General features: G+C 36.2%; 1 protein-coding gene across 1 annotated transcript in view; it reads right to left on the bottom strand.

The window, feature by feature from the left end:
• Window positions 1–1,109: 1,109 nt before the first annotated feature.
• Window positions 1,110–14,703, bottom strand: part of MTBP (MDM2 binding protein) — an 84,614-nt gene continuing 71,020 nt past the window's right edge. The window contains exons 18-23 of the mRNA XM_020964979.2: window positions 13,116–13,211; window positions 7,853–8,119; window positions 4,914–5,160; window positions 4,068–4,181; window positions 2,732–2,797; window positions 1,110–1,444 (exon numbers count right to left, since the gene is read on the bottom strand). Coding sequence (XP_020820638.1) covers window positions 1,406–1,444; window positions 2,732–2,797; window positions 4,068–4,181; window positions 4,914–5,160; window positions 7,853–8,119; window positions 13,116–13,211 — 829 coding nt within the window. The 3' untranslated portion in view covers window positions 1,110–1,405. The remainder of the gene's footprint in view (window positions 1,445–2,731; window positions 2,798–4,067; window positions 4,182–4,913; window positions 5,161–7,852; window positions 8,120–13,115; window positions 13,212–14,703) is intronic.

The following is a 14,703-nucleotide window of genomic DNA, read 5'->3' as shown; positions in this document are numbered from 1 at the left end:
TACTCCAAGTCCGGCACATAGTAGGCATTTAACAAACGCCTGCTGATTGATGGATTAGTCCAAGGTCCACAGGGCTAGTTTTCAGTGAGGTGGTTAAGTCTGGCTGGACTTAGTTGAAAAGCAAGTGCCTCTTAGGCTATTTAATCCATAACTTAGCTGATGATGGGAATGATAGTATTGGTAATATTAGTTGCTGAAAAGAGAGTCATACAGAAGAGGAGAAAAAATAATTTCTTCTCCCTCTTCTGGTCTCAAAATTTTGAAACAAGTAGTTTTTTTTTAAATCTTCTTCCTCTTCTTACCTCCTCTCCTAGCAAGCCTGTGCCTTATTCCTCATGTGTCCATTCCTCCTCCCATCAAATATAAACTTCCATTTCCTTAGAGCAGCTGACCTCACCTAGATATTGGGGAAAAGCTAACTAATTCATACTAAGATAAAAATGACTAAGAGTCCCAGACCTTTGCCTAGAATCATTTGCATTTTAAAACAGAAGATGCTTGGGGCAGCTAGGTGGCGCAGTGGATAGAGCACCGGCCCTGAAGTCAGGAGGACCTGAGTTCAAATCCTGCCTCAGATCAACCACTTGCCACATACTAGCTGTGTGACCTTGGGCAAGTCACTTAACCCCAACTGCCTCACTAAAAAACAAACAAACAAAAAACCCCAGAAGATGCTTAACAAATAAAAAAATCCCTCCATGGCAGAATTCCAGGCAGCAAGATATGATGAGAAGAAAAATTTAGTGGCGGTGGGGAAGATTTTTCAGGGGTGGTGCTGTGGAAGGGGAATAACGGCCCACCAGTAGGTAAGCTACAAAGTTTGGAACACCATTTGTGGGACAAGTTTATTTCAGCTGTTGCTTCTTTTCACAGCTTTTTCTCCTTCCTCCAACTTCTAAACTCACAGGTTTTCATAAACTCATTGCTTTCAGGCCACCGAAAGGAGGTGAGGCAGTATTTGTTAGAATAAAATGCACAAAACACCACCTACTTTTGTATTAGGATATTTATATTTGGGGGCTGAGATGGAGGAAGGCCAAGTAACAAAATTGCACCCAGAGGTCCGTAATTTAAGTTGGTCAAATAATATAAAGATTCCACCCAAAAAATGGAAAATAAAATTGGTTTGTTTATTCTTAAAATAACTAAATAATAACTATACAAACACATATAATATTGACTCTTGTTACTTAAAATACAGAAAAATAGAATAAAAATATAATTTTTAAAATATACAGCTAATATCCCTAAATCTGTAGTGATTAAAGGAAGTCAATAAAATAAAATAATCTTCTTAAATTGAATGCATTTTTGAGTTAAGTTTGAAACTTGAGACTTAAGTGAGATAGAGGAATGTCAAACAACTTCCCATAATTTAATAATCTACTCAAACAGAATCAATCTGTTACTTCTTGCTCGTCTTCTCTAATACCCATTCAATCACCTGTAGAAAAAGAAAAATTAGATTATCCTGGTAATGTGTCAATATGAAACAGAAAGAGTTAGAGAATCTAATCTTTGAGAAAATCATGTCGAAAAATTACATTATGCTTTACTGTCCACATTTCAAAAGGGCATAATGGACATGTCACAATAAAGAATGCTAGATCTGACGTGATCTTAGAAATACAGTAATACTTTCTATTCTAACTGAAAGACCCTTGTTATAGGACTTTTACTGCAGAGTAAAATACTTTTTAGTATTATCAGCTGAGAAGGAAGAAAGTCCCTTTTTTACCTTCTCCCCCTTCATACTAAAATGTTTCAGAGACCTCATTTCAAAAGAAGTGAAGACAGATGGAGAACAGAATATCAGAATGGAATGAAAATTGAACTTGTATTCCTTAACTTGGAATTTATACATCTTTAAGCAAACAGCCTCATTAACTGTAGCAACCTCTTAAATGCAGTCTTTGGGCAAAAGACTTAGGATGTAAATCACAGTCCTTACAAAGGAACGGCTCAACAGAATCAAATTCAAATCATCAAAATTCATTCCAAAAGTACTGACTGAATCTCTATTGCATACATGACACACTGGACTAGTGTAAAGACCTCAGGGGATTCCCAGACTAGCTAAACACAGTTATGAGAAAACTCAATTCCCTTCAGTCGCTGATAAAGTAAGGCTTGCAGTAGGTATCTTTTCCTAAGGGGGGGTGGAACTGTTCTTAAAAATAACTGCAAATAACTGTACGACATAAAATATTTACTCCTGATACTTAAAACATAGGAAAATGGTATACATATGAATATAATTTTTAAAACATACAGTTAATATCCCTAAAGAAGTCAATCTTCTTAAAGGGCCGTATCTTTGAGCCAAGTTGGAAAGGGACAGGGGAAGGAAAGGAGTTTGAATAGCACCTCGTTCTCAATTCGCCAGGCATTCACTAGCATTGTGTATCAGGTCCAAACTCTTCACTCCCCCAGTCCTATTTTATCCACATAAGAAACCTACCAAGAACTCATCAGCCTTGACAGGTTTCTCTGCTCCCTTCCACCAGGCCAAATGGACTTGACCTATTTTCACCATTCCAGATTGTCCCTTCCTTACTGAATTTCCCTTTGATGAAGCTGCATGACTTTACTCTCTTGTCTGCTAACTCTGCCATGTTTCTGCACACTTGTTTCTTTGCACTGAAGCTTGGAACCTTAAACTTTCCTGAAACAACTAAGACAACTAGATGTCCTAAAATGAAAGATCATTATCTCTGAATAGGTGACATACCTGTTTAGCATTGCTATTTGCTGTTTTCTTCATTTCTTCAAACAGACCTCTTGAAGTTTTCAGATCCTAAATGTAACATGATAGTGTTAAATAATGCTCACATGAGATTACTCAGGCCATTGTATCTTCTTTGTATGGTGATTAATGAAGGGAGTATCAGAAAATAAGAAAAACACTGTCCAGTCTCATCAACTTATAAATTGGATTACCTATTACACTTGTGAAGACTACATTAATCAGTTTCTACTTTAACACAATTTAGGGGCAGACATTTAGTGAGAGGTTATTTTTATTGACCCATTTTATCAAGTATCATGCACTTGGGATTTAAACCCAGATCTTTCCTACTCAGAGTCCTGCATTTTTCCCTGCAACTATAATGCTGCCTCTTAATTATAGTTTGAATAAAGCCGTCTTTAAAAACACTGCAAGTCTCAGAACTGATAGGCTTCCCTTAGGGTGATGCTTATGCATAGGTTTGGAGTCACCTACAATTCCCTAGGATCCTTTTCTTATAAACAGCTGTTTAATCACTTCTCTTCTAATTCATGCAAATTGATTTCTTAATCCTAAGATAAAACTAAATTTATCTCTAATATATTTCATCTTACAAGATTAAAGTCAAATTATGACCAAATCAACTCCACCATGTTCCTGGATGGGTGTGCTGATCTACTTCCCCACTCTAACTCACTATCTTATCCCCCAAACTTTTACAGCTCATCATTCTCTCCTATACTTGTTTCTTCCTTAAAATGTAAGCTCTTTGGGGGCAAGGACTCTCTTTGCTTTTCTATTTGTATACTCAGAACCTAGCATATATCCTGCCACATGGTAATCACTTTTATTTTGATTCATTCACTCATCTCATCATTTTGGATTCAGATTCTGACACCCAATATATTGGCTATGATGTCTTGTTATTTACTAATCTGAAAACATTACACCCAGTAGAATATATTTTACACCTTGAGCTCAAGGGAAAGGTTGAGTATGCATATGTAGCTTTCAGAAAGGGTTAATAATTATGTGAGCTCTTTGGCAGCAGGGATTGTGTTTTGTCTTTCTTTGTATCCCCAGCACTTAGTAAAGTACTTGGCACACAGTAGGCACTCAATAAATGTCACTGACTGCCTAAATAGAAAAGACATTGGAAAGAGTATAGGGAGAAGAAAAGAGGACCCATGTTGATTTAATTCTTGTTACTCCTGACTCCCACTGTCAAGGTTCTAAAAGTTGGCTATATTTTTGCTGTTTCTTTCAAATATTATTTAAGCCATACATGAACCTAAGAATGAGAACTACAACTCTGATCATAGGAGGAAAGACATCTTACCTTTAGATAGAATTTGGATATCTCAAAGAGACGCTGGCTACAGGCTGAAAAACAGTCGTGGTCCTCAGAAATGCTGTGTTTCTTTAGAGTTTCAGTAACTACTTCTTTCAGCATCTTAAAGAGAACACAAAGCATGACTAAATTTCTGAAAAAATGCACAAGCAAAACTTTTTCCAGGTTGGCATGTTATATTATTATTGCTGTTTAGTCATTTCAGTCATGTCCAACACTTGGTTACTCCATTGGGGGTTTTCTTAGAAAAGATCCTGGAGTGGTTTGCCACGTCCTTCTCCAGCTCATTTTACATATGAGGAACTGAGGCCAAAAGGGTTAAGTGATTTGCCCAGGGTCACACAGCTAGCAAGTGTCTTGAGGCAGAATCTGACTCTAGAAGACATGACTCTAGACCTGGCATTGTGCCACCTAGCAGCCATTTCACATTACTATTTCGTACTATATTATACAATATATGTGTGTGTCTGCATATACACATATATAGATATTTATATATAGGCATACTTATATTTATCCAGATGTAGATAAATCTATAGCTATATCTAACTATACATATATGGCTATAGATACAGATCTACATATATAGATCTACATCTATATATCTATATTCAGTTCTAAAGACCATTGAAAATTATACATGAAATAGATAAGCAAATATGCTTCATGTGATTTTATTAGTTAGCGGATATGACAGCTACAAATTCAGAACTGAAAGCTGTGCTTTGAACTGCTACATGACCTCCACAAAATTCTCATTTTTTTCTTTTAGTATTAAGAACAGAATACAATTTTCCCAATTATTGCTATGACTAAATGAAAAGAAATCTTTACCCGAGTATGTTTCTGTGATCTTGATTCCTTAGCTTGCCTTTTTGGGTCTGATTCTTGTACATTTCTCTGACCTACACTTGCCTTTGAAGTTACTTTTCGAACTTCAGAGCTGGTAGTTTGAACAGATGGACAAGCTACAGATGAGGACCGATGTGGGTGTGATCTTACAGTAGTCACTGTACAATGAAGTCCACTATTACCATTTGCTTGAGAAAGAAGAGAATCAGAGCTTTCAGATTTTGTTAATCTACTGGGGAAAAAAATCAGAAACATAAATTAAGTAATTATGAATTTCCTATGACATCCATTTTCTATTAATAGTATTACAAACATGTTCTCTCATATTCAGAAGCTCAAAAACAGGAAACAGGAAAATGCTTCCTTTCTAATTCCACCAATAAGTAATCAGTATAGCACAATTAGGATGATCGTTTGGTTTTCTGAAAAGAATGAATGTTGTTTAGAAACAACACTCTAAGTTGGTACTTCTTCTAACAAGACAAACAGCAGCAAAGATTGAGCTTTATTAGATCCTGGCACTATAAGCTGCTCAGCTTTAAAACAAAGCCTTCATATATTAAAGATTGTAGAATACCTAAGTGGGATGAGATCTCAAAAGTCATCTTTGTCCTACTCTTTCCCAGAGCATGAATTTCTTTTATGACATTCTTGTTAAGTTGGTAACCTAAACTCTGCTCAAGCAACACTATTGATGGGAAACTTACTGCACCCATGAGATAGCCCATGCTATTTTCATATATTGTTAATTGTTAGAATGTCATTCCTTACATGGAATCAAAATCTATTTCCTTTTAACTTTGATCTACCAGTTAAAAGTCCATCTACTTCCCGCTTCACTCTGGTCCAGATAATCACTATTAGAAAATTATTTCTACTGAAATAACCTTATGAAAGTGTTTTGTATAAGTATTAGTATTCAAGGAACATAATGTACCACATGAAATATTGCTGCTCATTAAGTAGCACTACTACAATATTGATACAAATAAGTGTAGCTGTGTAATTCTTATTGCTCCTTAATCTTTCTAATATTTTTTATAAGTTGCTTTTGACTGAATTAAAATTCCCCCTTTTCCAAGAGCCCTTAAGTATTTTTTTCCAGCTTTAACAACTTAAGCTGTTATTATGCTAGAAGTTCTCTGTAAAAAAAAAATTTTTGCAATGATTAGGGAATTTTCTTCTCATAATTACTGTGGACTTCAATTTTTCTGGCAAAAGAAGACCTGATAGCCATTTTTTATTTTCTAGTCTGACACAAAATTCATCTCCTGAAGTTTAATAAATTTACCATTTATGTATTCTCATTTATACAACTAAATCTACCCAAGTTTAAAAGAGCATTAGGACTTCATTAAGAGCTTCCAGGAAAAAGATTTAATCTATCGCTATAGTTGGTTGGTTATTGTCCATCCTTGAAGATGACCAAAATGACACCACTACATTGGAGTCTAGGTACAGTGTATCTGATCGTGGCCGATCAGACCAAAACGAGTTTGAAATGCTCTACCACAGGTTGGTCACAAACAGTCCCGACGACCATTTGGAGCGGAGATGTCTCTAAATTTGTATAACTCATGTTTCTTTTGAGCTACTACGATTTTGCTTTGCTCATACAATACAGCACCTTCTTTGATGGGGTACACCACGCTAGGCAGTACTTTGCCAGTCACACAATCAATTCCAAAGTTCTTAAGAGAGACCTTGAGAGTGTCCTGATATCACTTCTTCTGGCCACCATGTGAGCCCTTGCCTTGTGTGAGTTCTCCATAAAAGTGTTTTAGGTAAATGTATGGCTGACATTCAAACAATGTGGCCAGCCCATCAGAGTTGTGTTCTCTGCAGTAGAGTTTGAATGTTTGAGAGTTTAGTTCAAGAAAGGTATTCTGTGTTCAATACCTTATCTTCCCAGGTGATTTTCAGAATCTTCCTGTCTTCCTAAGACAATTCAAGTAAAAGTGATTCAGTTTCCTGGCATGGTACTGGTATAATGTCCAGGTTTCACAGGCATACAATGGTGAGGTCAGCACAACGGCTCTGTAGGTCTTCAATCTGGTAGGTAGTCTAATATTTATCTCCCATGCTTTTTTTTGGAGCCTCCCACACACTGAGCTAGCTCTGGCAATGCACATATCAACCTCATCATCTGAGTACATCCCTGGAAATTATACTGCCAAGGTAAGAGAACTTATCCACAGTATTCAAAATTTCTCCATTTGCCGTAACTGTTGGTTCCACATATGAATGGTGTGGTGCTGGCTGGTAGAGACCCTGTGTTTTCTTGGTGTTAGTTGTTAGGCCAAAATAAGCACAAGCACCAGAGAACTGATCCATACTTTGCTGCATCTCAGCTTCAGAGGCTGCACTGAGTGCACAATCATCTGCAAACAAAAACAGTCATGCACCAACTCTCTCTCCACTTGCTACAGTATGGCTTGTTTGAAGATTAACTGTATGGAACTGACATATGACTATACAGAATTCATTTCATTCTGCTATTTTTAGTCATTCAAAAAAATGGACTTTTGTGGTCTATAAAGGTCTAAAAAGTAAAAGACAAAAATTTGACAGAATCTACATTACACATTTCAGCAACCTTTATTTTGTTATTTTAGACATAAAAATTATATTACTTATGCATGCAGAAATTTGATTTTGTGATTTATCAATCTAGCAGGTTATATAAGTTTCTCACTTACATAAAACAAAAACACTGAACTATTTCTTTCTGATATTTAACCTGAAATCTATGCATACCTATTATTAGCAATAAAAAAATACTGCTCAACAAAGGGATTAAAGAAATTTGCATACACCTAGAAAGCATCTTTTAAAAATACAGCAATAGATGAAAAAGTTTCATTTGCACTACAGGGAAACTTTCTGCCAGTGCTTTTTTATCTCTCCGTATAGCACATTACCTCTTTGTAGGATAAAAGCAATCTGTGTCTTTTGATCTCCGTTTCAGTCTGGATACTTCAGTCCTTAGTTCACTCTGTAAAGCTTCTCCATCTGGGACACTCCCAGGCTCCGACAAAACTGCAGGGGATGGAAGTGGACTCAAGACCCAGGGTACAGGGAAACACTCTTTTGTACACGTAGTCTGAGTTTCATAACGAATGAGACGAGACTGAAGTTCAGAAAATCCTCCATCTCTTTCTAAGGCTTTTCGGTCATCCAGACAATATCTAAAAATGAGGAAAAAGCTGCTGAAACTAAAGCTTTTATGAATAAGTACAGAAAAGAGTTTCTTATCTTTTTTTCCAAATCAGAAAACAAAGAACAAATAAGGCAAGTCTCAAAACAGAGTTAGTTCTTCAGGAATCAGTACCTGAGATAAGCTTATTAATAACATTTTGAGTAATCAGTACTAAACAACGAACAACATTCAGTGAATTAGTTCTCTAAGGGTACAGAGGACATTAAAATATCTTGGTAGTAAAACAGCAAATCAAGTCAAGTGGAATTTAGTGCTTAATATGTGCCAGGCATTGTGCTAAACACTAGGGATACAAAGAAAGGTGAAGAGTGGGGGGGAAAAGTCCCTGCTCTCATGGAGCTCACAGTCTGAGTAACGACGAAGACAACTCGAGAACCATTATCTATTGGCCAGATATATACACGATAAATCAGGGGTGGTCTTAGAGAGGAGACATTAGGATAAAGGATGAATGGGAAAAGTGAGACTTCAGCTCAGACTTGAAGGAAACTAGGGAAGCTATGAAGGAAAGATGAAGGAGAGTATTTCAGGAATAGGGGACAGCCAGTGAAAATGCTCAGTCCAAGGAGATGGGAGTTTCATGTTCAAGGGTCTGCAAGGAGGCCAGTGTCACTGGTTCACACAACACCTGGAGAGGAGCAAGAAGTAAAAAGATGGAAAGGTAGGAAGTGGCCAAGTTGTACAGGGCTTTCAAAGTCAAACAGATGATTTTATATTTCATCCTGGAGGTTACACAGACGGGAATGGGAAGAGTAATGTGGTCAAACCTGTGCTTTAAGAAAATCAGTCTGACAGCTGAGGAGAGGATGGAGTGGAGAGAGGAGGGACTTGAGGTATGGAAACCAACCGGTAGTCTAGAGGTTAACTGCAGGAAAATGTATGAAATTGTGTTAAGTCAAGAAAGGCAGCAGGCAAATCCTATTGTAGGAAAATGAAAGGTAATATATTTAGGGGGGAAGTATAAATTATACTTCTACATTCAAGGACACTGTGCTATTCAGCTTCCTTCCTATTCCCAGCACTTGGCAGTGCCTAGCACATAGTAGGTATGTAATAAATGCCAACCTACTATCAATTGTGGACCAATCAAGGGACCTGAGAAAAATCACAGACTTGTTTTCATAGATCATTGGCCCAATGGGTTGCAAGAATTGAAATGACTAACAAAATTTAAAGTATTATGAGGCAGAACAGTAGAAACAAAAGGAAAAACATCCCCACCATTAAAAAAAATTCATGGTCACGTATATCTGTACTATCTGTACATCTGGCTATTATGTTTCAAAGCAGATACAGTGGGGGTAGAAAAGAAACAGAGGGAAAATAAAATGATCAAGGTGAACTTTCTATGTTAAATTAGAATTTTAGGTTTTAACAGGGAGACTAAGATAAGAAATGATTTAAAATCTTTAAAATAATAAATAAGTCAAACAAATTTGTTCATCAGGGAATCTTGGGAAAATAGTAGAATGACTTTCCTAAGGATAGCTTCCCTGACCTTAAGAAAAAATACAACTAAAAAGAACCAAACTTCAGAGGGCTCACCCTTTCTTATTAGAAGTGAGGGAAACTTCCACAAAGTAATTCTTGGGAGGGACAAAAAAAGACTGAAGACCAACTTGACAATTCATTGTTCTAATCAGTCAGTGAGTCAAGATATATTTATTAAACACCTACTATTGGGTATTGTGCTAAGTGCTGGGGGAAAAAACGGAAGACAGTCTCTGTTCTCAAGGAACTCATAATCTAATAGGGGAGACAACATTAAAAACAATTATGTACAAACAAGATACCTACAGAATAAGTTGGAGACTATCAACAGAAGGAAGGCACTATCTTTAGGGGTTCCCACAAGAAGTTCTCACATACCTAGCCTCCACCTTCTGGGACCCTGACACTATTTTGGATCAAACAAGGTGAATTTATGACTACTAATCAGACCAGTTCCAGGTTGAAAGAAAAAAGAAAAAGAGTGGTGGTGGCTGTAGAAGAGCATGGAGCCAGGGGCAGCTAGGTGGTGCAGTGGACAGAGCACTGGCCCTGGATTCAGGAGGACCTGAGTTCAAATCCGGCCTCAGACACTTGACACTTACTAGCTGTGTGACCCTGGGCAAGTCACTTAACCCCACTGCCTAGCCAAAACAAAAAACAAACAGAAGAATATGGAGCCGGGTGAACAAGAAATCAAATGGGAGAGGAAATTAGAAACTCACTTCTGATTAAACTAATTAATATAGAATAAGTGGAAAAACACAGCCAGAAAGAGAAAGGTGGAGAAGAAATTCAACTGCAAAGGTTTTTTGAAACACTGATTAATGTCATGAGAGAACTTTCCTGCCCAGCCAGGAGGAGCCAGTTGACTGAAGAAAGCCAGAACCCAGAAAAGCAGGACTGGTAAATTCAGACAATCGGCCCTTACTATAATGGCTACCTGGAGTGCCCCTGCAGCAGTATCACCCAAGTTCAATTCTGACAGTCTGAAAGAACAGAGAATTAGCAGCAAGGGCTGGGGGAAGAACACAATAGCAACGAGCCTTCTAAAAAGAAGTGATTGGTTATAAGCACATTGTTATTGAGGACACCACAAAAAAATTCAGCAGGCTGACTGAGACAGACAAATGTTGACATAGAAAGAGAAATAAGCAAAGAAAAGGTTCAATAATCAGAGGACAAGTAGTCTATAACAAAAAAGTGCATATAAAACATCCTGGGAAAGGTGAAGATAACATAACAAATTCTACAAGGCCTTCTGAAATAATAATAGAATAAGACAAAGAATTTCTGGAATGTTTCAGAAGACTGATTTCAAAAATAAGGAACGATATCACTGAAAGAGAACAGAAATTAAAATGCTGAAGGAAGAAATCAGCATGTGTCAAAAGATTCTCTAATAAAGAAAACAAAAGAATTTGAATGCAAAAATGCAGAGGCAGAAGGAAAAATAATAAAACAAAATAATGATCAACAAGACTGGAAGAATACATGAGAGCTCTACAAAATAAGAATCCTGAATTTGATGACAGGGTGCAAGGAGATAATCTGAGATTTATAGGACTTTGAGAAAAACATCATGTAAGGCAGTAGCTGAAGATCATTTTCCAAGAAATAATAAAAGAACTCCCCAGAAACACTGAAAGCAGACAGCAAAGTTCAGATTAAGAAAATCTACCATACATCAAGAGAAAAAAAAATCCCAGTTTAAATTACCAAGAAATTACAGCCAAATTTCAGAACTACAATATCAAAGAAAACTTGAAATAGAAAGGAGAAAATAAAAATTTTACAAATTCCATGGGGACTTAATCAAGGTAACAGGGAATTTGGGGGAGGAGGGTAGAATTTCATCCCTTATTAACACAGGATTAGAGGTATCAGGACAATACAGAGAAATGAATCTTGGAAGTTGAGAATAAGAGACTTTAATTTTTTCCCTCTGCCTTTGGACATTAGAAATTAGGGAGAGAACACTGAGAAGCAGAATAAAGAGAGAGGACTGGAAACTGGATATGCCCTGCAGTGCAGGAACAATCTTGTAGCATTGTGAAGCTGACCTCTCAGGGAGGTGATAAGAGAATAGCATTCCCCCTGCTGGGGAAATTTAGACTCTTCAGAAAATCAGTTTTGGGTCACATGTATCACTTTTAAATCCCAACAGGAGAGAAGAAGAGAAGATGAGAGAATATATATTAGATACAGATTCATACGCTCAAAATGAGGATATCAAAAGGGATAAATGATGAGGAAAAATACAAAGAACAGAATTAGAACACCTAGATTAAAATTATGGAACACTTCTCAGTGCAGCCCTCTGCCTCCAGCTAGAGAACTAGCTTTCCTGGGAATAGATTCTAGAGACTCTTCTTGGAAAGCAAAACTGCAAATTAATATCATTGGGTAAGAACCTCCTTTCTTCATCATGTGAGGCAGGAAGATTAAGTACCATTCTCTTATCTGAGCTAGGAAAGAGAGTAGTCAAACTGACAGATAAGAACTAGCTGTAGAGATAAAGAGAGTAAGAGAAAGAAAGAATAACAATGAAAGTAAACCCAAGAATGGGGAGATACATACACACACACACACACACCACAAACATATTTACATCCACTTTTAAGTCAGTACTCTTATTTGAATTGATTCTATTAAACTCTAATCCTCTGTTTCATCACATCTATCTATCTATCTGTCTGTCTGTCTGTCTGTCTATCTATCTATCTATCCATCCACCTACTTACTCATTCACACCTACCCACTCACCTATCTACCTACATCAGGGATTCATTTTTGCATCAATCTGTTGAGACCCATGGACTCCCTCTCAGAATAATGCTTTAAAGGCATGAAATAAAAATACATAGGATTATAAAGGCAACCAATTATACCTGAAAAATTTATCAAAATATTTTTAAAAATCAAGCTCATAAACACTAGATTAACAATCCCCTATTTATATCCATGTTAGGAGGTAACTGAAAAAAAAATAGCTGTTATAATTCTATATGAATGGATCAAATTTCTCAATAAAAAGAAAAAAATAGAGAAACAGATTTGGAACAAATCTGGAAAAAACCTTTCCAGAATATCATTATGTTAGGAAGAAATTCTAAAGGTCTATATATTTTGGGTGGTTAAACTGCTTGTCTGTCATCTAAGCCATTAAACCTACCTAAATGAGAAACAAAAGTAGAAAGACTCTGAAAGGTATGTGAAATAAAGTTTCTTCAGTTCAGTTCTAAATCTAGTAGACATGGTACAAATTGTAACATTCATGGGGCTCAGTTAACTCTGAGTTCACCACTTAGTTTCTCTCTTTTTAAGATTTTTATTCTTTGGTTCTATGTCCGAATCCATACCCATGTAAAATCACTCAACTAAAAGAGTCAAACTGAGTAATACTGCAGGAACAAATGAAGAAAGAAAATAGTTTGTAATTCATGATACTTGTATAATTATTTTTTAAAACTTACTCAATTCCATGATAGTGACACACAGAAGCTTTTTCAAAAGGTAAGACTTGTACTTTCCCAGGTGTAAGTTCTGGTGTCAGAAGAAAAGTATTTTCACTACAACAAAGAAGCAAACAAAAAAACACATTTGATACTTAAAATACATGATGCTAATAAATAAAAAATTAAAATAAGAAATGACACTAAATATTGAAAGAGATTTCACTTCTACTTCTGTAATTAATAGCCACTTGGGATACAATCCCAGGAGACATGAGAAAAAAGTAAGACCATATTCTGTAATTTTTTTCTTTTCCCCACATTTCTGCCTCTTTAATAATTGAATGGATATTCATTTTGAATTAAAAAAATGGATAGTTAATGCAATTCAATTTAATAAACATTTAAGTGTTATAGGTGATATGACATAATTATAATACAAAAGAATAAAAGAGAAGTATGTTGGTTGTTGTCCTGCATAATCGAAGAAGACCAAAAGGACATCACTATGTTAATGTGAAGTTGCAATGTGTCCAACTGTGGTTGATCAGACCAATCAAGCTCGGAATGTTCTACCACAGGTTGGGCACAAATACGACATGGGAACATTCAAGGTGGATTCTCTAAATTTGCACTACATCACATTTCTTTACAGCTACTTCAATTCTGCTTTGCTCATAGAGCAGCACAGCACCTTCTCTGATGTGGACACGCCATGTCACACAATCAATTCCAAATTTCTTCAGAGAGAAGATTATTATGATACAAATACACAAATATGATATCATATAACACACAATTATAAAAAAAAGAATGAGAAGGACACAACAGAGGTATAAACTTAGGTATGAAAGGCAAATGATCATTAGGGGATTAGGGTAAGGATGGAGACAAATAAAGAAAACTTCATGGAAAAGGTGGCATTTAAGCTGAATTTTAAAGAATGGACAGAATTCCAACAGAGAGGGATGGGACTGAGTGGGGCATTCCAAAGCAAAAAAAAAAAAAAACTGATGGGAAGACACTGGAAAGGTAAGGATAGAATATAGTCTAATTTAGTCATAGTGTAGAACATTGGTCTCCATACCTTTTTGTTTGCACGTCGGCAGCAGCAAAACAATTTTGATCACTCATCTATATTTATAAATTATAGATGTTTTTATTTAGTTGTTTCAGTTGTGCCTAACTCTTCATGGACCATCCCTTTATTTTTTGGGGAGGGGGAGGGTTCTTGGCTAAGATACTGGAGTAGTTTGCCATTTCCTTCTCTAGCTCATTTTGTAGATGAGGAAACTGAGGCAAACAGGGTTAAGTGATTTGCCCAGGGTTACACAGCTAGTGTCTGAAGCTAGATTTGAATTCAGAATTTCCTGATTCCAGGCCTACTATTCTAACTGCACCACCTAGCTGCCCATATATACGTAATATGTACACACACACACAATCATATTATTATATACATTATGAAATATTTAAGAGGATGTGATAAAGATTAAATAAACAATATTTTAAAAATATTTTATTTCATTTAATAGTATAAAATGTCTTTCTAATCTATTAAAATTATGATTTTTAGTGAGAAAATGATTGAATATGCATCATCACTTCT

Source organism: Phascolarctos cinereus, unplaced genomic scaffold, assembly GCF_003287225.1.
Source record: "Phascolarctos cinereus isolate Bilbo 61053 unplaced genomic scaffold, phaCin_HiC Scaffold_4;HRSCAF=312, whole genome shotgun sequence".
Lineage (NCBI taxonomy): Eukaryota > Metazoa > Chordata > Mammalia > Diprotodontia > Phascolarctidae > Phascolarctos > Phascolarctos cinereus.
Note: the sequence above shows the minus strand (reverse complement) of the source record. Positions and strands in the feature narration are given on the sequence as shown.